The sequence below is a fragment of the Sus scrofa genome, chromosome 13, assembly GCF_054392235.1.
Source record: "Sus scrofa isolate SSC_HxYL_T2T_F1_AM1 chromosome 13, Sscrofa_HxYL_maternal_Yorkshire_Landrace_v2.0, whole genome shotgun sequence".
Lineage (NCBI taxonomy): Eukaryota > Metazoa > Chordata > Mammalia > Artiodactyla > Suidae > Sus > Sus scrofa.
The window spans coordinates 49,570,627-49,596,936 of NC_139395.1; the positions used below are offsets into that span (position 1 = coordinate 49,570,627).

Here is a 26,310-nt window from a genome sequence, read left to right on the forward strand (position 1 = left end):
GTGTATTCAATATTTTCACTTTATTTTCAAAAGTCATGAATTATTGTATTTATATAATAAAGCTATTGACATATAGGAGTTTTCAAATATCTACTTGTTGAATTCTCAGTTTCAAAAATTTTTGTTGGAGTTCCAGTCGTGGCTCAGTGGAAACAAATCCGACTAGGAACCATGAGGTTGCGGGTTCAATCTCTGGCCTTGCTCAGTGTATTAAGGATCCGGCATTGCTGTGAGCTGTGGTGTAGATCACAGATGCAGCTCGGATCTGGCATTCCTGTGGCTTTGGCGTAGGCTGGCAGCTACAGCTCCAATTAGACCCCTAGCCTGAGAATCTCTATATGCCGCAGGAGCGGCCCTCAAAAGACAAAAAGACCAAAAAAAATTTTTTTGGGGGGGTTAATTTCTCCCCCCATTATCTTCAAAAAAATAATTCTGGGGAGTTCTCTATGTGGCTCAGCAGAAAACGAACCCAACTAGTATCCATGAGGACAAAGGTTCAATCCCTGGCCTCACTCAGTGGGTTAAGGATCCAGCATTGCCTCGAGCTGTGGTGGAAGTTATAGACGAGGCTTGGATCCAGCCTTGCTGTGACAGTGGTGTAGGCCAGCAGCTGTAGTTCCGATCTGACCCCTAGCCTGGGAACTTCCATATGCCACAGGTGCAGTCCTAAAAATAAAAGAAAAAAAAAACTTTGCCTCTCATTGTCAATATTTTTACTACTTTTGTCTAGCTACATTGACTATTTTCAGGAAAATATAGAAAATGGTGTAGCAAGCACCTCTGTCATGTGTATAACTCTAAAAGGAATTTCTCCCACAGGTATTAGGCTTGAGATATGACAATAATTTAAAAAAAATCACTTTGAGGAAATACCCATTTAAAGATTTAAATCAATCAATACAGGTACTATACCTTATCAAATAATTTCTTTGATCTTATATCTACTAATGTAATAAACTATATTACTGATTTTCCTAATTTTGAACAATCCTTGCATTCTTAGAATGAACTACACCCCTACTTGGTCATGTTGTTCTCAAATAACTAACCTGATCTCACTTATAGGAATACATTTTCCCTAAGTATTTTTGTATCAATATTCATGAAGTGAGACTGAACTGTAGTTTCCTGTTTTTATTTTGCCAGGTTTTGGAATCAACATTATCCTGTCTTTGTAAAGCAAACTGGGAAATTTTCTTTGTTGTCTATGCTCAGTAATAATTTACAAGGTTAAAAGAATTCACCTAGGAGTTCCCGTCGTGGCTCAGTGGTTAACAAATCTGACTAGGAACCATGAGGTTGCGGGTTCGATCCCTGGCCTTGCTCAGTGGGTTAAGGATCCGGGGTTGCTGTGAGCTGTGGCGTAGGTTGCAGATGTGGCTTGGATCCTGAATTGCTGTGGCCCTGGTGTAGGCTGGTGGCTACAGCTCTGATTAGATCCCTAGCCTGGGAATCTCCACATTCTGCAGGTGCAGCCCAAGAAAAAGACAAAAAAAAAAAAGACAAAAAAAAAAAGGAATTCACCTATGGAATGATCTGACCTGAGCATTCTTTTTTTTTTTGTCTTTTTGTCTTTTGTTGTTGTTGTTGTTGCTATTTCTTGGGCCGCTCCCGCGGCACATGGAGGTTCCCAGGCTAGGGGTCCAATCGGAGCTGTAGCCACCGGCCTACGCCAGAGCCACAGCAACGCGGGATCCGAGCCACGTCTGCAACCTTCACCACAGCTCACGGCAACGCCGGATCGTCAACCCACTGAGCAAGGGCAGGGACCGAACCCGCAACCCCATGGTTCCCAGTCGGACTCGTTAACCACTGCGCCACGACGGGAACTCCTGACCTGAGCATTCTTTGGGGTGAGATCTTTCACATTAAAAAAAAAATTTCTTGGGAGTTCTCAGTGGGTTATAAACCTGACTAGGATATGAGAACTCGGGTTCAACCCCTGGCCTCACTCAATGGGTTAAGAATCTGATGTTGCCGTGAGCTGTGGTGTAGGTTGCAGATGTGGCTTGGATCCCAAATTGCTGTGGCTATGGAGTATGCTCGCAGTTGAAGCTACTATTCAACCTCTAGCCTGGGAACTTCTCTATGCCATGGATGCAGCCCCAAAAAGAAAAAAAAAAAAAAAATTTCTTTAGGTGGTTGTCTACTTACATGTGTTATGTATCTTCTTGATTACATTTTGGTAATTTGCATTATCCTAGAAAATTATTCATTCATCCAGATTTTCAAATTTATTAACAGCAATGTACAAGTCCTTAAATTTTTTTCACATTTTGTATTCTGAGTTTAATTTCCCTTATTTCTCCTTTATTAGGATAGTTGGTAGTTTATCTCATTGGACTTGTCGAAGTCTCCTTCTCATTTCTATTGTTTTATTTGCCTTTTTTTTTTAAGGGCTGCACCCGCAGCATATGGAAGTTTCCAGGATAGAGGTTGAATCAGCTGTAGCTGCCGGCCTACACCACGGCCACAGCAATGCCAGATCCAAGCTGTATCTGTGACCTATACCACAGCTCAACACTGGATCCTTAACCCACAGAGCCAGGCCAGGGACTGAATCTGCATCCTCATGGACATTAGTCAGATTCATTTCTGCTGAACCATGACGGGAACTCCCTATTGTTCTATTTTCTAAATATTAATTTCTTTCCTTCATAGTTCCCTAAGAAGAAATATTTGGCTTAGGTTTTATATTGCTGTTCTTTTTCTAATTCTGAATTTGAAAACTTTATTCATTTATTTTTAGGAATAGATTTTTTGCAATGTAAAATTCTTTTCTGTGTGGCTATTGGCTACATACCTTTTCCAAGTTAAAACTGTCTTCAGTTCGACTGTCTTCTGAGTTGTCTGTGTTCTTCTCATCATCCCCTTTATCAGCATTTGCAAATACAGAGGCCACTCGGACCACAGGCAAGGGGACATCCCGAGGGACAAACCTAACTGAGCTGATGGGCATGGTCCATAGTTTAATTTTCTTAAAAGATTTGGTTTTAGCAGAATACCGTGATTCACAGACAAAAACATCCTCATCTCGAAAGTTTTCTGGGCATAATTTAAAGTATTCCTGGTGGATATAAGAATAAAATCGATTAGGTGAATTTAATTTTCTGAAACCAATCAAAAAACACCAACCAAGCAAAAAAATAAAAGCCAAAGTGTTAAGACTTTGTGACAGTTAACAACAATGGTAAATTGTGGAGTTCCCATTGTGGCTCAGCAGTAACAAACCCAACCAGTATCCATGAGAATGTAGGTTCGATCCCTGGCCTCACTCCATGGGTTAGGATCTGGCATTGACATGAGCTGTGGTGTAGGTTGCAGACATAGCTTGGATCCTGTGTTGCTGTAGCTGTGGTGCAGGCCAGCAGGTACAGCTCCAATTTGAACCCTAGCCCGGGAACTTTCATATGCTGCAGGTGTGGCCTTAAAAAGCAACAAATAAATAAATTAATAAAAAACGACAGTGACAATTTATAAGTGGTCCTTCAGAAACTGTCAGCCTTAAAAATTTGTCTGGCAATATAAAAAAAATTAAGCTAACTGCATATAGCTATACACCGTAGGCAGCAAATGGTCTTTCATCATTATGTTAAGGTTGATATATCCCCAAATCTTTATATAAAGCCACAGAGACACAGCTTAAAATTCAAACAGTTTAAAACAGAGCCACCGATTTTGTAAATATTGATTTTTTGTGTGTTTATGAATTTTATTCCCATGGGATAATTTATTCTTTTAGGACCGATAAATTTCTTACCTTGACAAACATGACCACACATTTCCCTAGAATTTTACTAACAGGAACTTTATTGTAATAGTCACTTTTAAAAACTTCTTTTTCTAGAAATTTTCGTGTAGCCAGATGGAATGTTTCATTTGGCCGATAGAACCAACAGCCATACAACCATTTTTCACCTTAAGAACAAAAGAGAGAGAGAATTAGCATTAACAAAAATCAAAATGAGCAAATACTCTACTCTGCCACAGCCTGAACTTAGCAATATGCTTCTTAGGCCACAGTTCCTTAAATATGATTATCTTAGCAGAAACAATACTTGATTGATTGATTGACTGTCTTTTTTGTCTTTTTAGGGCTGCACCCGCACTGTGGCATATGGAAGTTCCCAGGCTCGGGGCCAGTCTACACCACAGGCACAGCAACTCCAGATATAAGCTGTGTCTGTGACCTACATCACAGCTCACTGCCAGATCCTTAATCCACTGAGCAAGGCCAAGGATCGAACCGGTGTCCTCATGGATATCTGTCAGGTTCATTACTGCTGAGCCATGATGGGAATTCCAGAAACAATACTTTAAAATTATGAAGTGTAATGAGTCCTAAAAAATGCTACTTTCCCCCTCATATTAAAAGATGTATAATACAAAGAATGAAGAAGGTAATGAGATCTGCTCTATTCTGCTGGTCAGGACATACCTAAAGCTGTGTGCTTTAAATAATGATTATTAAAGGACATATTTAGCCCTTGGGTAAAGAAATACAAAGGTATTTTACAGGATAAACAGCTGAAACAATCACACAGTATGGATCACATTTCTGCCTGCTTTTGGCCTAACTCCTATTTATGTCTCAAGTTAAAGGCAACCGTTCTAGGAAACCTTTTTGAAATAAAATTCTAAGCCAAGGCACATGTCTATTATAATTTCTTTCTTATTTATGATTTAATGTGTTTACATATGTTTTTTATATTATTATAGTTGATTTACAATGTACTGCCAATTTCTGCTGTACAGCAAAATGACTCAGTCATAAATACACACACACACACACATTCTTTTTTTTTTTTTTTGTCTTTTTGCTATTTCTTGGGCCGCTCCCGCGGCATATGGAGGTTCCCAGGCTAGGGGTCGAATCAGAGCTGTAGCCACCAGCCTATGCCAGAGCCACAGCAATGAGGGATCCGAGCCGCGTCTGCAACCTACACCACAGCTCACGGCAACGCCGGATCGTTAACCCACTGAGCAAGGGCAGGGACCGAACCCGCAACCTCATGGTTCCTACTCAGATTCGTTAACCACTGAGCCACGACGGGAACTCCTCTTTTTTAAAATATTATTTTCCATCATGGTCTATCCCAGGAGACTGGATAGTTCTTTGTGCTAGACAGTATATTTATGATTTTGCCAAGGGTAAAACATAAGCCTTTTGTTCCTCTGACTATCTGACATCTTACAGAGTTTGGTTCCTAGTATTTTTAATAAATATTAGTTCAATGAGTGAATCTCAACTAGGCTTCAAGAAGCTGCATTTCTTTTGATTCAACTGTGTCCCTGCCCAACAGTGCTCTAGCCTATGTCTCTCATAATGGGTACTAATTGTATTTACTGACACAGTGTAGAACAACTAGTGTTGTAAGACATAAAACCTCTGAGTTACTATTTTCTTCCCTGAGGACAAGGAGGAGTAAACTAACCACCTCTCAGCATCTCCTCTTCAATTTAAAAAGAACTTACAAAAACAAAACAAAACAAAAAACAAACTTACCAGCAGAATCCTCCCACAGTCTCTCAATACAGACTATATGTGGTTGTAGATTGGCCTCTGCAGGCTCCACATAGACATAATCTCCAACATGGTACATGCTGTTCTTAAAGCTGCAGTCCTGGCTATATGTACGATGTAAGCCTGAGAGGCCAGCAGCTCCCGAGGAATCTTCACTCTTTTCAGCTTCTTAGGTTAAAAAGGGTAAAATATTCTCATGAAGGGATGCTGGAATCAGATGCAAGATTCAACAACACATACTAAAACATTTAATTCTTTCCTAGATATTCAAAGGCAGGATCCAGGGCAAAGAGTACCACATCCTTATTCCCAATAGGCTCTACTCAAAACTCGTTTGAATTACAACCAATGGTCATTAATTTAAATAAATACATAAAGGATCTACAGAATAAAAACAATCAATAATATATGCCCAATACAGTCATTCTAGATGATACAAAAAGTTATGATAAAGAAGAAAATAGGTCACTCATAAATCATGTAATCCTAGAAGTAATTTCTTTTTTTTTTTTGTCTTTTAGGGCTGCACCCGCAGCATATGGAGGTTCCTAGGCTAGGGGTCTAATTGGAGCTGTAGCCACCGGCCTACACCACAGCCACAGCAATGCCGGATCCGAGCCGCATCTGCGACCTACACCATAGCTCACGGCAACCCTGGATCCTTAACCCACTGATCGAGGCCAGGGATTGAACCCGCAACCTCATGGTTCCTAGTTGGATTCGTCAACCACTGAGCCATGACGGGAACTCCATATATATATATATATATATATATATATATAATTTTTTTTTTCCTAGAAGTAATTTCATGTATTTTCTCTCCATCTTAATGCCTCTAAAATTTTTTCCTCTAACAGTTATTACATGGTTATGTCACAAGGAATGGAATTATTTATTTATGGCCACACCTACAGCGTATGAAAGTTCCCAGGCTAGGGGTTGAATTGGAGTTCATGAAGCTGTGACTGCCAGCATACACTACAGCCAGAGCAACACTGGATCCAAACTACATCTGCAACCTACATCACAACACTAGATCCTTAACCCATTGAGCAAGGCCTGGGGCCAAAGCCACATCCTCACAGTTCTTAACCTGCTGAGCCAAAATGGGAACTCCAGAATCTTAGAATTGATGGGATATAAAATACATTATTTCATACAACATATTGTAAACCACATATGCATACATTTAATATATCACACTCATTTACCAAAATTTAATACATTCCAGCAAGATTTTTTTTTCCTTTTGGCTGCCCCACAGCGCATGCAGCTCCCAGGCCAGGGATGAGATCGGAGCCACAACCGTGACCTAGGCCGCACCTGTGGCAACACCAGCTCTTTAACCCACTGTGCTGGGTTGGTGATTGAACCCACTTCCTAACACTCCTAAGATGCTGCTGATCCAGTTGTGTTGCAGTGGGAGCTCCTCCAGCAAGATTTTCATTTTTGTTAAACAAGACTTGAATGGTTCCATACAAGTCATCATTTGTAAACAAACACTGTAGGTTTTTCTTCAGAAAAAGCTTTGATTACTTCCTTAGCATAATATTCCATAAATCAAAAAGGTGGAAGTAAACATGTTTTTAAAACGCATATTCTAAACTGAATCCCCAAAATCTATACCAATTTAAGTCATTCACTGTTTGGCTACAAGAGGGGGAGCCTGTTTCTCCATTCATTCTCTAATACTGGTATTAGAATTTTTTTAAAAAGTTTTGCTGGGAATTCTCTGATGGTATAGTCGTTAGGACTCTGTGCTTTCACTTCTGTGGGCCGGTGAAGTTCAATCTTGGTCTGGGAACTGAGATCTCATATCAAACTCCTGCATGCCGTGGCCAAAAGAATAAAATTAAATTTAAAAAATTAAATGTTTTACCAATTTAGGTGGAAAATGTTATCTAGTAGTTGACTAGTCAAATGAATCCCTGTGACAAAGGAAATAGACTCACGAGGTTCTTGAGAATTTTATACTAGCAAGAATACTGGCAATTTGCCTGAAAGGGACAGAAGGAATACAAAATGAAAAAAGGCTGCTAAAGCCTCAAAATTCTAGAGACAGAAAACAGGCTGATAAAAAAAAAACTCAGCTGCAGACATGTGCTACCTTTTACAAAAAAGATGATTCAGAGGGAAAAATGCAGAGCCACAGAGAACTAATTCCAAGCCTTGAAGCCTAATGGAGTTTGCCTGGCTGGATCTTGAAACCGCTTAGAATTGATGACTCTTTTTTTTTTTTTTTTTCCCTTCCATTTCTCCCTTTTGAATGGGTATGTCTCTAATTATTGTTCTATGCATGTTCCATCACTACACTATATAGGAGCAAAGAATCTGTTCTATTTCAACAAGTTCACAGATGAAGAGAAATTGTGTCTCAGTATGGATCTTACCTATACACCTAATTTAGATGATTCAAATAGTGAGACTTGGGACTTCTGAGTTGATGATTATTTAGATGAAATTTTGGTACCCATTATGGGGTTATTTCTGCAATAAATACCTAAAAAAAATATGAGAGTGACTTTGGAACTGGGTAGTAGGCAGAGACTGGAAGAATTTCGAGAAGCATGATAGAAAAAGCCTAGATTGCTTTGAATAGACTGTAAGTAGAGAAATGGACATTAAAGACTTGGCACTGAGGGCTCAGAGGAAACAAAGAAAATGTTATTGGAAAGTGGAGGGATCCTTGTTATATAGAGGCAGAAAGCTTAGCAGAACTGTGTCCTGCAGTATGTGGATTCTGGGCCACTTGACCTGATCTCTTAGATATCTTTTTCTTTGTTTACTTGTTGTTGTTCTAGTTCAACTTTATCTTCTAATCCTTCTCTAAATGTTTCATTTCTGTTATCATTAAAGCAGTTTTTTGGAGTTCCCGTCATGGCTCAGTGGTTAACAAATCCGACTAGAAACCATGAGGTTGCGGGTTCGATCCCTGGCCTTGCTCAGTGGGTTAAGGATCCAGTGTTACTGTGAGCTGTGGTGCAGGTCGCAGACTCAGCTCGGATGCTGCGGTGCTGTGGCTCTGGTGTAGGCCGGTGGTTACAGCTCTGATTAGACCCCTAGCCTGGGAACTTCCATATGCCGAGGGAGCGGCCCTAGAAAAGGCAAAATTAAAAAAAAAAAAAAAAGTGTATATATAATTCAGTGGCATTAATTACATTCATAATGTGCAACCAAAACCACTATTTCTATAACTTTTTCTTTACTCCAAATAGAAACTCTGTAGTTATTAACTAATAAGTCCTTTCTTTGCTCCCCACAGACTGGTAACCTCTAAACTATTTTGTCTCTCAATAAATTTGGCACTCTAGGTACTTTAAATAAATGGATCATACAGTATCTGTCCTTTTGTATCTGGCTTATTTCAGTTAGCAGTGTTTTCAAGGTTCATACATCTTGTGTCAGAACTTCACTTTTTTTCTATAGCTGAATAACATTCTATTGCATGTAATTCCACATCGTGTTTATCCATTTATCTGTGATGGACGCTTGAGCTGTTTGTGCTTTTTGGCTATTGTGAATAATGATGTTATGAACACTGGTATACAAGTATCTGTCTGAGCTCCTGCTTTCAGTTCTTTTGGATATATACTTAGGAGCAGAACTAATGGATAATACAGTAATTCAATGTTTAGTTTTAAAAGGTATTAAAACTAGTGAATGCACCATTTTACATTCCCATTAGCAATTTATGAGGGTTCAGTTTCTCCACATGCTCACCAACACTTGTATTTTCCTTATTTATTTTATTGTATTTTATTTGCTTTTTAGGGCTGTACCTGCGGTATATGGAAGTTCCCAGGCTAAGGGCCGAAAAGGAGCTGCAGCCGCCAGCCTATGCCATAGATAGCCACAGCAATGTGGGATCCAAGCCACATCTGCAATCTACACCACAGCTCAGGCAATGCCAGATCCTTAATCCACTGAGCAAGGCCAGGGATCGAACCTGCATCCATCATTATGGATGCTAGCTGGGTTCGTTGAATGCTTAGCCATGATGGAATTCATTATTATTTTTTGATAACATTCATTTGAAAGGGTGTAAAGTATCTCATGGTAGTTTTGATTTGTATTCCCTATAATAATTAATGACACTGAGGACTTTTTCATGTGCTCATGGCCATTTTGTATAATTTCTTTGGAGATATGTCTATTCAAGACTTTTGCTCACTTTTTTTTTTTTTTTTCTTTTTACAGCCACATATGTGGCAATATCTGTGTTAGGGGTCAAATCAGAGCTGCAGCTGCAGGCCTACACAATAGCCACGGCAATGCCAGATCAGAGCTGAGTCTGTGACTTATGCTGCAGCTTGTGGTAATGCCAGATCCTTAACCCACTGATTTCCAAGAATTTTTCTGTTCTGCAAATGTTCATTTTTTAATGGCCTCCTGTTCTTGTTTTATGGATACAGTAGCTTTTCATCTCTCTGAAGTTCTAAATTTTAGTTTAGTTGGCTTTTAAAAAAATATTTCTCCTGTTGCCTTTAGTTTTGTTTCCTCCAAGGTCCTCTTTTTTTTTTTCTTTTTTGTTTTGTCCTTTATCTTAACATCTTGGATTTCCCTTAAATATCTGGCCCTATTTAAATACATACCTGCTTCTATGTCAAAGTAAAATGCTTTACAGGAGTTCCCGTCATGGCTCAGTGGTTAACGAATCCGACTAGGAACCATGAGGTTGCGGGTTCGATCCCTGGCCTTGCTCAGTAGGTTTTAAGGATTCGGTGTTGCCGTGAGCTGTGGTGTAGGTTGCAGACGCGGCTCAGATCCAGAGTTGCTGTGGCTCTGGTGTAGGCCGGTGGCTGCAGCTCCGATTCAACCCCTAGCCTGGGAACCTCCATATGCCACAGGAGCGGCCCAAGAAATTGCAAAAAGACAAAAAGACAAAAAAAAAAAAAAAAGCTATACAAAGCTGATAGAAGCTCTCTGTGCATACAGAGGGCTTGCTGACTGATAGTTTTTGTTGAGGACTTCCAGATGTTATCTTAGTTTCCCCCCATTGCTTGGTCCATTTCTCAAGAGAAAAATCGGTCTCAAAATTAAAATCCTGACTGCTAGCATTCTAGTAGTTAAGAGAGTCAAAAGTCTCACTATTTAGTATAAATCCTTTCACAATCCCCTTCCTCAGACTCATATTCCCCCCCTTAGGAATGCCTGGTGTCCCTGAGTCTGGACTCTTTAGGTAAGTCACTGGAAGGGTGTGGAGGTGATCTGGAGGTTCAACTCTAAACTTTCAATTAATCCTTCTGTTTCCAGCCTCACATGCGCTCCCACTTTTCAGGAGTACATGGTGTTCTAATTTCTCTGCACCTTTCTAGACAGGAATTAGCCTGCTTAATGTCTGTCTTCATCTGATGCTAGCACTGAAGCCGGCATTAGAAATTTATCCATTCAAGAGTTCCCGTCGTGGCTCAGTGGTAACCAAGGCATCTAGTATCCATGAGGATGCAGGTTTGATCCCTAGCCTTGCTCAGTGGGTTAAGGATCCAGCATTGCCCTGAGCTGCGGTGTAGGTCACAGACGCAGCTGAGATTCTGGGTTGCTGTGGCTATGGGGTAGGGCAGCAGCTACAGCTCCATTTCAACCCCTAGCCTGGGAATTTCCATATGCCACGGGTGCAGTGCTAAAAAGAAAAAAAAGAGAAGAAACTAAATTTATCTATCTATGTTCCAGCTTCCAAATTTTAACTGCCATCATCTTCTCTTCCACTGCTTTCTTTTTTTTGAGGGAGAAGAGTGCGTTTTTGTTATGTCTTTTGTTTTAAAATCCCCTTTCCATCATTTTAGAGATTTCAGAAGGAGGAACAGTGGGTTATTTGTATAAAATCTGCCCACATTTAAGTGAAAGTCCTTTATGTTGTTTTATCTTTGCTTACTCACCCCTGTAAGAGTAGTCAGTTCTGGCACTTAATATAAAAACAAGGTGTGTGAGATCTAGTTTCCCTCAATTTCCATCGATTATTAAGAAACCTACTTTACGGCTTAAAGACAGACACGGCTGAGTGATATCCACAACCACTATCCTTCCAGCATTCTGCAGTCTTTTAATATTTATAAAGTAACAGGGCATAGGATGGCTAGAAATAACTAGCTACAATAACCCTCAGAGCAGCCTGCTTCTATAGCTTTTCCTACTCAGTCCTTCTGGTGCTGACCTCACATTCAATGACAAGGCACCACTTTTTACCTAATTTCAGTCTCATGCTGGAATACAGTCTCTGAGTTAGTGCAAAAAGTAAAGAATTATTGCCAAGGATGTTCTGGCAGCCTCAAAAAGCAGCTCTGTGCAGCAAGACTTTCTTCCCTCTACTCTGCAAAGGCTCCCAGGCTCAGGAGACAGATAGAGTGATGGGAAGGGAACAGAAACCTCCTACTGTCTTTTTCATTATGTGGCTCTGCTTTTCTACCATAGGTCTTTCATCATAGATTAAGTCATTAGAAATATTTCCTGGTATGTGAGGATCAATCAAAGGCAATTACCAATAGTCTTTAAAATGACAGTACTGCTTTTTCTCTAGAATGTACCACCACAGTAGATAAAGAGTTCATACATCATTGATAATCCAACAAGAAGGAAGGCAGGTGCCATTTTTCCTGCTCTTCTACTCAGTGAATCCAAGGTCTTGGAGCAGAGATTCTCAGACCTAAATGTGCATCAGAACCACCTACTGGACTTGTTAAAATATAGACTGCTGTGTCCCACCCTCAGAGTTTCTGAACTGGTAGGTCTGGAATGGGAACAGAGTATCTGCGTTTCTAACAAGTTATCAGGTGATGTTTATGCTGCCTTCCTAGAGGCCACACTTTGAGAAATGCCTTAGAGTAATGTAAGGAGCAATTGTTACTAATTTTACAGTGCCAAGACAAGTATAAACTAAACTTAAAAGAAAAAAAAAATTCCAAATACATAAAGTTTTGTCAGTAGAACACTGGTGTCCCAAATGTCATATCTGGTATAACACTGGCATTTTGTTTTTCTCTCTCATTAATTTCTATTTTGATCTTTATTATTTCCTCTACTTACTTCAGGTTTGATTTTTCTAACCCTTCTTTTTCTAACTTCTTGACATGGCAGCACAGATTCATTTTAGATCTTTACTCCTTTCTAACATACATGTTTAAAGCTATAAATTTCTTAAGAACCCCCTTAGCTATATCCCAGAAGTTTTAATTTGTCATTTTCAGTTTCATTCAGTTCAAGATTTTTCTAATTGTCTTTGTGATGTCTTCTTTGATCCACAGGTTATTCAGAAGTGTACTGCTTCATTTTCAAATATTTGGGGATTTTCTAGATTTCTTTCTGTGGCTGATTTCTAATTCTACTGTATTCAGAGAACAAACTTGGTATGATTTCAATCCTTTTAAATTTTTTGCAGCTTGTTTTATAACCCAGCACATGGTCCATTCCAGATAACGTTCCACACATGCTCTAAAAGAATGTATATTTTGTAGTCTGGGTGTTGTGTTTTACACATGTCAGTCAGGTCAATCTGGCTGGCAGTCCTTGTCTTAGCTCAGGTTGCTGTTAGAATATTCACCATAGACTGGGTGGCTTAAACAACAAACATTCATTTCTCATAGTTCTGAAGGCTAGGAAGTCCACAGTCAAAACACTAGCATATTTGGTGCCTGGTGAGGGCCCACTTCCTGATTCAGAGACAGCTGTCTTCTCACTCCTTTTTTTTTTTTTTTTTTTTTTTTGGTCTTTTTGTTTTTAGAGCCACACCTGTGGCATATGGAGATTCCCAGGCTCGGGGTCCAATTGGAGCTGTAGCCCCTGGCCTACACCACAGCCATAGCAACACTGGTTCCGAGCTGTGTCTGCGACCTACACCACAGCTCACGGCCACACCAGATCCTTAACCCACTGAGCAAGGCCAGGGATTGAACCCGTGTCCTCATGGATACTAGTTAGGTTCCTTAACCGCTAAGCCATGACGGAAACTCCTGTTTTCTCACTCTTCATCCCCTTACAATGGCACCAATCCCACTGTGGTGGCACTACTTCCATGACCCCATCTAAACCTAATTATTTCCTAAAGGCCCCACCTCCAAATATTAACAAACTGAGGGTCAGACTACAATATATGAATTTTCATGGTGGCTACCAACATTCAGTTCATAGCAATGCTATTCAAATCTTATATTTTTGCTGATTTTTGGTTCAGTTAGTCTCATCAATTGCTGAGAAAGGTGTATCGAGACTATAATTATTGAACTATTTCCCTTCTCAATTCTGTCATCTTTTGGTTCATATATTTTGGGGCTCCACCGTTAGGCATCTATACATTTATAGGTATTATATATTCCAAATGTCTTGACCCTTTTAACATTATAAAATGTCCTTTGCATCTCTCAGTAATATTTCTTCTTTTTTTTTTTTTTTTGTGCTATTTCTTTGGGCCGCTCCCACGGCATATGGAGGTTCCCAGGCTAGGGGTCGAATCGGAGCTGTAGCCACCGGCCTACGCCAGAGCCACAGCAACGTGGGATCCGAGCCGCGTCTGCGACCTACACCACAGCTCACGGCAACGCCGGATCGTTAACCCACTGAGGCAAGGGCAGGGACCGAACCCGCAACCTCATGGTTCCTAGTCGGATTTGTTAACCACTGCGCGCCATGACGGGAACTCCTCAGTAATATTTCTTAAAGTCTATTTGTCTAATATTAATATAGCCACTCCAATTCACTATTTATTATTTGAATGGTATGTCTTCTCCTCCTTTCAATTTACTTGTATCTGAATTAAAGACAGTATAACTTATAGATAGAATACAGTTGAATCTTTTTTCTTTTTTGCCTGACATGTGGAGTTCCCAGGTCAGAGATTAGATCCCGGCTGCAGGTGTGACCCGAGTCACACCTGCAGTAATACCGGATCCTTAACCCGCTGAGCCAGGCCAGGGAACGAACCTGTCCCTGTGCTCCCAAGATGCAGCTGATTCTGTTGCGCCACAGCGGGAACTCCGAATTTTACTTTTAAAAAACATTTATTTATTTATTGGAATTCCTGTCGTGGCTCAGTGGTTACCAAATCCAACTAGGAACCCTGAGGTTGTGGGTTTGATCCTTGGCCTTGCTCAGTGGGTTAAGGATCCGGCGTTGCTGTGAGCTGTGGTGTAGGTCGCAGAAGCAGCCCGGATCCCGTGTTGCTGTGGCTCTGGCGTAGGCCGGTGGCCACAGCTCCGATTACACCCCTAGCCTGGGAATCTCCATATGCCGCGGGAGCAGCCCTAGAAAAGGCAAAAAGACAAAAAAAAAAAAAAAAAAAAAAAAAAAAATATATATATATATATGTGTATGTATAATTTATTTATTTATTTATTTTTATGGCTCCACCTGTGCCATATGGAGATTTCCAGGCCAGAGTTTTGCTCTGAGCCACAGTGGTGACCCAAGCCACAGCTGCAGCAACAGCAGATCCTTTATCCCACTGCATCGGGCCAGCGACTGAACCCATACCTATGCAGCAACCTGAGCCACTACAGTTGGATCCTTAACCTACTGTGCCATGGTGGTAACTCCTGGATCTTACTTTTTTAAATTCAGTCTAATAATTAATGCATTCTGACTGGAGCATTTAGTCTATTCACAATATGTAATTATTGATATGACTAAATCCAAATCTGCCATTTTGCCTTTTTTTTTGGGGGGGGGGGCTATGCCCAAGGCATGTGGAATTCCCCAGGCCAGGGATTATACCTACGCAACAGCAGTGACCTGAGCCACCCCAAGGACAATGGCAGGTCCTTAACTTGCTGTGCCACAAGGGAACTCCCTGGATTTGTTTTTAGTATGTCTTCTTTTTGTTCCTTTTTTTCCTCCTTTACTGCCTTCTTTTAAAGTGTTAAGCACGTATTTTTGGTATTATCATTTTTGGGGGGGCCACACTGGTGGCGTGTGGAAGTTATTGAGCCAGGGATCAAACCCATGCCATGGCAGCAACCAAAGCCATAGTAATGACAATGCTGGATCCTTAAGCCATTGAGCTACCAGGTAATTCCCTGGTGTATCATTTTAATTCCTGTACTGACCTTTTCTATTTGTTATCACTAGCATTACAATATGCATCTTTAACTCATCACCATCTAGTTCAGGTTAATACTGACTTAGTTTCGTTAAATATTGCAGATCCACTCCAATACTCTACTCCTTTATGCTAAGTGTCACATACATACTTCTAGAAATGTTATAAACCTAACAACGTGTGGTTGTTATTCCTTTAAACAATCTAACGTTTTCTATTTTTTTTTCTTTTTTTTTGTCTTTTTGGGGCTTCACCTGTGGCATATGGAAGTTCCCAGGCTAGGAGTCAAATCAGAGCTGTAGTTGCAGGCCTATACCACAGCCATAGGAACTGGGAATCCGAGCCATATCGACGACTTCCACCACAGCTCATGGCAGTGACGGATCCTTAACCCACTGAGCAAGGCCAGGGATCAAATCTGAGTCCTCATGGATACTAATCAGATTAGTTTCCGCCATGCCACAAAAGGAACTCCCTAATGTTTTCTAAAGAAATTAAGAAAACTGAAAAAAGATAGACAATAGTCTTTTTATATTTACCCATATATTTACCATTTCCTATATTTTTCAGTCCTTCTTGTGGACTTGAGTTACTACCTAGCGTCATTTTATTTTGGCTTGAAGCCCTTCCTTTGGTATTTCTTTCTTTTTTTTTTTTTTTTTAAATGGCTGCACCCACAGCATGTGGAAGTCCCCGGGCCAGGGATTGAATCTAAGCAATAGCTGAAGCAATGCCGATCCTAACTCACTGCACTGGGTCAGAGATCAAACCCATGCCTCCATAGGGACCCAAGCTCTGGGGTCGGATTCTTTTTTTTAAGGGCTGCACCTGAGGCATATGGAGATTCCCAGGCTAGGGGTTAACTCAGAGCTACAGCTGCCAGCCTACACCACAGTCACAGCAACACAGGATCTGAGCTGCGTCGGCAACCTACACCACAGCTCACAGCAACGCTGTATCCCTAACCCACTGAGTGAGGCCAGGGATCAAACCCAAATCCTCACAGTTAATAGTCAGATTTGTTCCTGCTGAGCCACAAAGGTAACTCCCCATAGTAGGATTCTTAACACACTGAGCCAAAGCAGGAACCCCTTCTTTTGGTATTTCTCATGGGGAAGATCTGCCAGCAGTAAATTCTCTCAATTTTGTTCATCTGGGAATATCTTATTTCAGCTTCACTTTTGAAAGACAGTTTCACTGGATATACAATTCTTGGTTTCAGTTTTATCCCTTTCAGCATTTTGAATATTGCTACTACTTTTTAGCCTCCATTATTTCTTATAAGCCATTATTACAATATTATTTTCTGGGACATGAGTCATTTTAGTAACAAAGGACCCTCCTCCTACACTGCCCCCCAACACACACACACACTCTCTCTCTCTCTCTTTCACTCACCATCCTGAATGAGTACATCCTCTCTGGCAAAAAGCTGCTGGTTTCTATAGCTAGCCCTGTGCTGGTAAAATCATTATTCTCGCCAAACCAGGTTCCTTTCTCTTATTTTTTGCATATGTCATTGCTTATGAGCATTTGTTTCAAATCGACTTACTGTGTTTTCTTATCTTAAAAAAAACAAACCCTAAGGAGTAGATTTGGTGCTAAAGACAAATATAACTCTTGGAAAGTTACGTAGTTTAGATCTTTATATGAACTCTAACTTTTCCAGAAATGATTAAATTTCTTGTTTTTATTTTTTGGCCACAACTGTGGCATGTGGAAGTTCCCAGTTGAGGGACTGAGCCCAAGATGCAGTTGTGACCTGTGTCACAGCTATGGCAATGATGTATCTTTAACCCACGGAGCCACAAGGGAACTTCCAGAAATGATTAAATTTCTAATTAAAGTTCCGACTTTCAAATATTTCTAAATTCTTTCTGGCAAATGACACAAAGGAACATTTTCAGGTTGATACAATTAAAATAAAAATTTCCTCCCAGTCATGTGATCAACCAAAATATCATCTACTTATCCAGCTGAGTCCATATGAGGAAGAGCCAGGCTGTTGAACAATGGGGCAGAGACTGCATGTATGCACTGCTGAGAATGTTTTCTAGCCTCAGCTGGGCCCCTCAGATTTTTATCTGCAAGCAGTATTAAGCTCCCACACTTGGGAACTGACTCTGTTCCTGAAATACTAGGATAACAGCTGTGTCACATGTTAACTTCCAATCTTTTCTAGTCTCATTATCAAATTGATGACAAAAACATTCCTATCTTACCCACATCTATTTTGAAAGAGCCAACACCCTGAGTCTTCATATACACACTCTACACAGCAGAGTGGAGACAAGCTAGAATAGAGTAAAATGTTTCTTCATATTTAATAAAACAAAAAGAAACTAACCTCTTTTTTCTTCTTCTCGTTTAAGTTTATCTTCTTCTATTTCTTTCGGTAGTTTTTCCTTTTTCTCTTTCTCCACATCGTTATGCAAATGTTTTGTGGTATAGCTGAGTGCTGGTGAAAGAAGAATCTCTCCATTTTTGCAGAGTTCATCACGAATTTTAATAAAAAATTGCTGAAGTTCTACTGCATCTTCATATATTTCAGAATCTGTCCTATAACAGCATTAAGAATATTCATTTACACATCGTTGCTTCTTTTAAACACACTGACTATATGTTAAATTCTATTATATGATTCTTTAATGTGTGTTTATTTATTTATTTTTCTGTCTCTTTAGGGCCACACCCTTGGCCTATGTTAAGTTCTCAGGCTAGGGGTCAAACTGGAGCTGTAGCTGCCGGCTACACCACAGCCACATGGGATCCAAGCCTCGTCTGCAACCTATACTCAGCTCGTGGCACTGGCTGAGCGTTAACACACTGAGGCCAGGGATTGAACCAGCATCCTCATGGATACCAGTTGGGTTTGTTACTGCTGAGCCACAACACCTCCCTTTAATGTGTTAATAGATATAACAGACTCTGGGGAACCAGCAGAGAGGCCATACAGTGGAAGGTTGGAAAAAACTTATCTGTGTCATATTGAAAACTTTTAAAGAGGAGTTCCTGTCGTGGTGCAGTGGAAACGAATCCAACTAGGAACCATGAAGTTGACGGTTCAATCCCTGGCCTCGCTCAGTGGGTTAAGGATCCGGCATTGCCATGAGCTGTGATGTAGGTCACAGACGCAGCTTGGATCCTGTGTTGCTGTGGCTGTGGCGTAAACTGGCAGCTACAGCTCCTACTAGACCCTTGGCCTGGGAACCTTCATATGCTGTGGGTGCAGCCCTAAAAAGACAGAAGACAAAAGAGAAAAATAAATAAATAAATAAATAAATAAGAAAAGAAAAGAAAAAAGAATACCAGGATCTGAAGAATGATTCACAAAGGTAACCACAGACAAAGACTTAGCAGCTGTTATGGAGAAATACGGGTCAAGGGAGTGTGAATAGTGTACCAAGCCCAGTCAGCTGTTTGCTGACACCAACCACTGAAGTATCAAACTTGGGTGAAATTTCCAGAATGCTTTTCCTCATTAGCAAAGGTGAGCTGGAAATCTACTATATTGCCAATAAAAACCTAAATGGATATTCTGCAAAGATTCTAAAATCTTCTCAGGTTATAGAAATGCAACAAAAATAACGCTGGCCAAAGGAGGATTTCCTTGGTGGCTCAGCAAATTAAGAATCTGGTATTGTCACTGCCGTAGCTCTGGTTATTATGGTTGCATGGGTTCGATCACCGGCCAGGAACTTGTACATGCTGCAGGTATGGCCAAAATAAAATAAAGAAAAATGCCGAAGAGGGAAAAAAAACCCCAAGACACTATTTTTTTTTTTTTTTTTTTTTTTTTTTTTGGTCTTTTTAGGGATGCATCCAAAGCTTGAGGAAGTTCTCAGGCTAGGGGTCTAACAGGAGTTGCAGTTGCCAGCCTACACCACAGCCACAGCAAAGCCAGATCCTCAATCCACTGTGCGGGGCTAGAAATCAAACCTGCATCCTCATGGATACTAGTTGGGTTCATTACCGCTGAACCATGATGGAACTCCTAGAAGGGAAGTTAAGTTTGATGGAAACTTAAATTTGGTTGCTTCTTTTAGAACACTAATGTCTTCAGAAAGAACTTAAAAGTGAGGAATCTGAGATTAAAAAGAAACTTTTAGGAGTTCCTGTTGTGGCTCAGCATGTTAAGAACCTGACTAGTAACTACGAGGATGTGAGTATGATCCCTAGCCTTGCTCAGTGGGTTATGGATCTGACGTTGCCATGAGCTATGGTGTAGGTTGCAGGTGCAGCTCAGATCCCGAATTGCTGTGGCATATACTGTCAGCTGAAGCTTCTGTTTGACTCCTAGCCTCGGAACTTCCATATGCTCCAAGTGTGGCCCTAAAAAGCCAAAAACAAAAAACAAAAAACAAAAACAAAAAAACCTCTTTATGGTATTTGAAGTTGGCAATAATTTTTTTTTTCCTTTTTATGGCCACACATGCAGCATGTAAGTCTCCCAGACTAGGGTCAAACTGGAGCTGCAGCTGCAGGCCTACACCACAGCCTCTGCAACACATCCAAGCCACATCTCGATTTATACCACAGCCTGTGGCAACACTGGATCCTTAACCCACTGAGTAAGGCCAGCGATCGAACCTGCATCATTACATACACTATACTGGGTTCTTAATCTGCTGAGCCACAAGGGTAACTCCATGAAGTGAAAATAAAATTTCAGTCTAACCTCAGATTAGTATCTTAGAGCAAAGCACACCTGTACTAAACTTAAACTTTAAAGGAAAATGATATTATTTTTCATTATTATTTCTAATTAAAAGCATTTCACCCTTTAAAAATACATTTTAAGAGTTTACACTTTTCAACAAATCTTCAATTTTGTCTCATTTCTTCTTCTCATTGGCTCTAATCTAGATGATTTAGCAGTGTGCCTTCTCTCCCCCATAGAATATACCGCTCTAATTAGTTTTGCTAATTAAAACTCAAAATAGTACCCCGTCAATTGTAATCAGGTACCTATGCTGAAAGAACATAAGAGCACATCAAAACAAAATTCTTTCTTCTGTTTTACATTAAATGTCAGACCTTCTCGAAAAGAAATGACTTTAAAAACATACCGATTCATCCTCCTTGCCCTTTCCAATACTTCAAACATATGCTCTTGAAATAAATCGAGCCTCCGGTAGCGATTATTTTCAACATTCTTCCTAATTATGTCAAAAGTAAGAGGAGGTTTGTTTGGAAAGTTGGGATCCACGGCAGGAATTTCTGCTAAGGAATCACTGTAGCATCTTCCTTCATCATCCTGATGACTCATGACTGACACAAAAAGATTATGGATAAGTTCTTGAATCAGCAAGGTCACATTTGGAACATGAGAGTCCTCATCTCCTTCTAGGTCTCTCCGTGTTTCAAGCAGAACTTTGTGCAAAACAAGGGCATCTTTGTAGATCAAAGACTCAGGCTCATTGTATGTACAGGCATTGTTAAACATCATGACAAAGTCCTCAACCATAGAGTCTATATCTTGGTATTTGTTGGCCATCATGTGACTTCGAATTTTTTCCATGTCCATGGGTTTTTTAATGGTCAAATAGTAGTCTGGCAGCTCGGATCTGGAGGGAAGCCTCAGAAATATGGCACTGAGGCGGCGACCCCTCTTATCAGTATAGTTCTTTACAGCTTCATAGACTTCATTTAGTTTCTGCTGCATTGGAGTCATGTATTTTGATTTTTTAGGAGAAATACCACTCTTCCTACCTAAAGAATGAGAATTAATGTTAAGTGGATAAAATAAATGAACCTAAATTATTTGTATATAGTTGATAGCATAATCGCAAGGAAGAGACTATTTCAAGTGATTTATAGAACACTATAATTAGCATGTTTTTTTTTTTCTTTCTTTTGGTCTTTGTCTTTTCTAGGGCTGCTCCCGTGGCATATGGAGGGTCCCAGGCTAGGGGTCTAATCAGAGCTGTAGCCACCAGCCTACGCCAGAGCCACAGCAACATGGGATCTGAGCCGAGTCTGTGACCTACACCACAGCTCACAGCAATGACAGATCCTTAACCCACCGAGCAAGGCCAGGGATCGAACCCACAACCTCATGGTTCCTAGTCAGATTCGTTAACCACTGTGCCACGACGTGAACTCCTAATTAGCATGTTTCTAATGAAATATATCCTATCAACAAAGAAAGAACTAGAAAAACAAACTTTTCAGTTCTCATATTTCTGATGGGGAGTACTAAGTACTGTTATTTTGAGGTAGTTGTGAATAAGGTAGAATAAAGGAAATGAGTAGTAATGTGACATTTTAAGTCCACCTCCTATGTATCCTTGGGAACTGAGATTTTTATCAAGGGAGAAAAGAGATACAGAAGTTAAAACAGAGGACATTGAATAAAGCCTGTGTAGTTTTGAATCTCAATTGAGAGTAGCATATGAACTTATGATGTATTTTCTCTTTAAACATAAAATAAACACACACATAATTTCTTAGTTCTATCCACTGAAAATTCTAGTAACAGTGACTAACCCAGTTACAGTATACTCCATACAGTTTTACTGTTAAGATTATAGTTTTGGAGTACTGATTTCAAATACTGATAGCAGTAGCTCTTCGGCAAATGGCTGACTCCCAGCCTACGCAAGATGAGCCTTGTATCATCCTAAAACACTAGACAGTAAACAATCTATCAATGACTTTTTAGCATGGTCATGTCAGAAGAGCAGAGCACCCAGCCCATGATAATGTAAGTATCAACAATAACAATAAGCACCAAGGTTCTTAATGATAAAAACAATCAAAACAAACAATGGGGTAAATGTCGGAGAATGTTAATAAACCAATGCATTATTTTCTTTGTATTTCACTATTTTGAAAACTAGTAAATAAGGGGGGGGGGAGAACATCTAGTTTTATCCTTTCAAAAAACCAAAACAAGGAGTTCCTGCTGTGGTACAGTGGATTAAGAATCTGACTGCAAGAGGTCCTGTCATGGCTCAGGGGTTAGCAAACCCAACTAGCATCCATGAGGACACAGGTTCGATCCCTGTCCTCGCTCAGTGGGTTAAGGATCCGGTATTGCCATGAGCTGTGGTGTAGGTTGCATACGTGGCTTGGATATGATGTTGCTGTGGCATAAGCCAGCAGCTCGACCCCTAGCCTGGGAACTTCCATATGCTCACTGCAGAAGTGAGGTTTGATTGCCAGCCCAGCACAGCAGGTTAAAGGATTGACACTGATGCAGCTGTGGCACAGGTTGCAGCTGCAGCCTGGATTCAATCACTGGCCCAAGAACTTGCACAGGTACGGCCATAAAATTAAAAAAAACCCCAATAAACAAAAACCAACCAAACAACACATAAAACAAACAGAAAACATACTACTGGGTAACCAAACCAAATACTAGATAAGGTAGAGTTTCTCTACATTGAAGTATGCCAGCTTGTAAATGAGCAAGGAAAGATAAAATTAAACTATCACTATTTTACATCTCTCTAATGAATTAATATAATAAGCAACAATAGCTAGACATAATAAGAAACAACCAGATACTATGTTCCACCTGATGGAAGAGGCTATATCACTCCTAAGTCAGTTTCTGTGCTAAAGTGAGGGGAGAATCAAATTTAAATCTAAATCAGATCTAGCCTCTGGCTCCAACTACCAATTTATAAGAAATATAAAGGATAAAAGAACATGTGAAACTACAGCAAAGGATAAAATTAGCAAAACAGAGACGCTGGGAAACTACAGTACAAACCCAATTCCTTTAACAAACTGCAAGGGGGAAAAAAGAGAGATGGAGGAGAATTTACAAATTAAAAATATCAGTCAGGAGTTCCCACTGTGGTGCAGTGGAAACGAGTCCAACTAGGAACCATGAGGTTGTGGGCTCAACCTCTGGCCTTGCTCAGTGAGTTAAGGATCCAGCATTAAGCTATGGCATAGGTCACAGATGGGGCTAGGATCTGGCATTGCTGTGGCTGTGGTGTAGGCCGGCAGCTACAGCTCTGATTCGACCCCTAGCCTGGGAACTTCCATAGGCCGCAGGTGCAGCCCTATAAAGCAAAATAAAAATAAATAAATAAATAAATAAATAAATAAATAAAAATATAAATCAAATGCAATGTGTGGACCTTATTCGGATTCTACTTCATCCAGACATTGCCCCAGTATAAGGGTAGAAAACCTATTATAAACATCTTTGCCAGGCTGAAACTGAATCTAATCAAACCTTTAAAGTTAACTTCCATTTATAAGAAATAAGGGGAATAAAGGAAAAAGTTAACTGACATCACAAGGAGGTGAAGTGAGTAATCCAAAACTTGGGTCTGTACAAAAAAAGTGACTAGGTGTCTAAAGAGTCAATGGTGAAAGTTCTTGTTGTGGCTCAGCAGTAACGAGCCCAACTGGTATCCATGAGGATGTGGGTTCGATCCCTGGCCTCACTCAGTGGGTTAAGGATCTGGCACTGTGGTAAGCTGTGGTGGTTACAGATGCGGTTTGGATCTGGTGTTGCTGTGGCTGTGGTGTAGGCTGGAAGCTGTAGCTCTAATCTGACCCCTAGCCTGGGAACTTCCATATGCTGCAAACACAGTCCTAAAAAGCAAAAACAAACAAACAATAAAGAGTCAATGGAATGAAGATTAAAAAAGGGGATTGCTCTAAATTATAAATTATAATTATAAAATTATAATATACAGAACTTAACTAGACCCTGATTGGAAGAAGTCAACTGAAAAATACACTTGTGAGACAATCAGTAAAATCTGAAAATCTGTCAGATATTAGATGAAACCAAGACACTGCTAATTTTGTTAGGTGTGACGATGACTTCATGGTTATTTGAAAAATCTGCACACTTTATAGATGCATACTGAAATAAAATGACATGATTGGATTTGGCGTAAAATAATTTAGAACAAAGAAAAAAGAAAAAAGGGAGATATAAGAAATAAGCATGGATTCGGGGCCAGGCTACCTGCACTGGAATGGGGCTTGCTGTTAACTCAGTCAAACAAAGATTTCAGGCTACCCTCGGGAAAGGAGGCTCCTGGTCCTTGGAACCGTACTTCTGCCCAGCATTCGCACCTGAGGAGTTATTTTCCAGGATGCATCTTTGAGAGAGCACTGAGTTGTTGAGACCATCTGTGACTGACATAAAAGGCCTCGATATAAACTTTTAAGATTCTGGTGGGTGAGTGCAGAAGTCTACTCCCTTGGAGTTGCTCAAGACAAGCTCATAGCAAGTGAAAGAAAGGACAACCCCAGTGTGGAGCTCAAAAACAATTCAGAGGACGGGATTAAGATGTCGGAATAGAAGGACTGGAGCTCAACTTCTCTCCTAAAAACAACAAAATTCACAACTAAAGACTGAACACTCTTCACCCAAATGGACCGGAAACCTTAAAAAAGATATCCTACGCCAGAAAAAAAGAAGAGGACACATCAAGAGGTAGGAGGGGTGATTTCGTGATATAAACAACCCCATACCTCCTGGGTGGGAAGCCCCATAGACTGGAAACTAACTGGTTCACAGAGACTCACCTACAGGAGTGAGAGTTCTGAGCCACACATCAAACTCTCACGTGTGAGGATCTGGCACAGGGAGAAAGAGCTCTGGAGCATCCGGCATTGAAGGCCAGTGAGCAGGAGCTCCACAGAACTGGGGGAAATGGAGACCCCATTCTTAAATGATGCACACAGACTTTCACATGCACTGGTCCCAGGGCAAAGCAAAGTCTCCATGGGAATCTGGGTCAAACCTGACCGCAGTTCTTGGAGGACATCCTGGGAAAACAGGGGTGAACGTGGTTTGTTGTGAGGGAAGGACATCAAAAGCAAAGCTCTTGGGAATATTCAGCAGCCAGTGCCATTCTCTGAAAGTGGCCATTTGGGGAAAATCTGGCCCCACCCATCAGTCAGCTGCTGAGAAGCCCCAGGTCAAACAACAACCCAGGTGGGATCACAGCCCCACCCCTCAGTAAACAGGCTACCTGAAGACCCCTCAGGCACACAGCTGCCTCTAATCCCATCCAGAGACTAAGCCCCACCCACCAGAGGGATTAGAATTGGCTCCACCTACCATGGGGCAGGCCTCAGTCCCTCCCATTAGGAAGCCTACACCAGGCCCCAATCTGACTTCAGCCACAAGGGGGGCAAACACCAGAAGTAAGAGAGGCTACAACTCTAGTATCTGTAAAAAGGTCACCACACCAAAAACCTATAAAAATGAAAAGGCAGAACTATAGCTCAGATGAGGGAGAAAGAAAAAAACCCAGAAAATCAGCTGAGTGATCAGTAGATTCTCAGCCTCCAGGAAAAAGACTTTATAGACTGTTGATGCTGAAGATGATGCAAGACATTGGAGATAAACTGGAAGCAAAGATGGATAACTTATAGGAAATACTGAGCAAAGAGATACAAGATACAAAACTTAAACAAGAAGAGATGCAAAATACAATAACTGAAATAAAAAATTCACTAGAAGCAGCTAACAGCAGAATACAGGAGGCAGAAGGATGAATAAGCGAGGTGCAGGACAGATTAGTGGAAATTAAGGATGCAGAACAGAAAAGAGAAAAAAGATTGAAAACAAATGAAGAGAGTCTCAGAGAACTCTGTAACAACGTTAAATGCACCAACATCCATATTATACGGGTGCCAGAAGGAGAAGAGAGAGAGAGGAGACAGAAAAAATATTCCAAGAGATAAGAGCCAAAAACTTCACTAACATGGGGAAGGAACCACTCACTCAAATCCAGGAAGCACAATGAGTACCATATAAAATAAACCCAAGGAG

The 26,310-nt window shown here is 40.6% G+C and overlaps 1 protein-coding gene across 50 annotated transcripts in view; it reads right to left on the bottom strand.

The window, feature by feature from the left end:
- PBRM1 (polybromo 1) overlaps positions 1-26,310 on the bottom strand; it is a 130,811-nt gene that overhangs the window by 33,999 nt on the left and 70,502 nt on the right. For 42 of the 50 annotated variants that reach the window (XM_084988500.1, XM_084988498.1, XM_084988496.1 and 39 more), the window contains 5 exons: positions 20,618-21,260; positions 17,896-18,107; positions 5,507-5,692; positions 3,761-3,918; positions 2,804-3,067 (listed from right to left, as the gene is read on the bottom strand). In XM_084988500.1, the coding sequence (XP_084844626.1) occupies positions 2,804-3,067; positions 3,761-3,918; positions 5,507-5,692; positions 17,896-18,107; positions 20,618-21,260 (1,463 nt within the window). The remainder of the gene's footprint in view (positions 1-2,803; positions 3,068-3,760; positions 3,919-5,506; positions 5,693-17,895; positions 18,108-20,617; positions 21,261-26,310) is intronic. The other 8 variants (XM_084988497.1, XM_084988491.1, XM_084988494.1 and 5 more) reach the window with 1 other exon arrangement.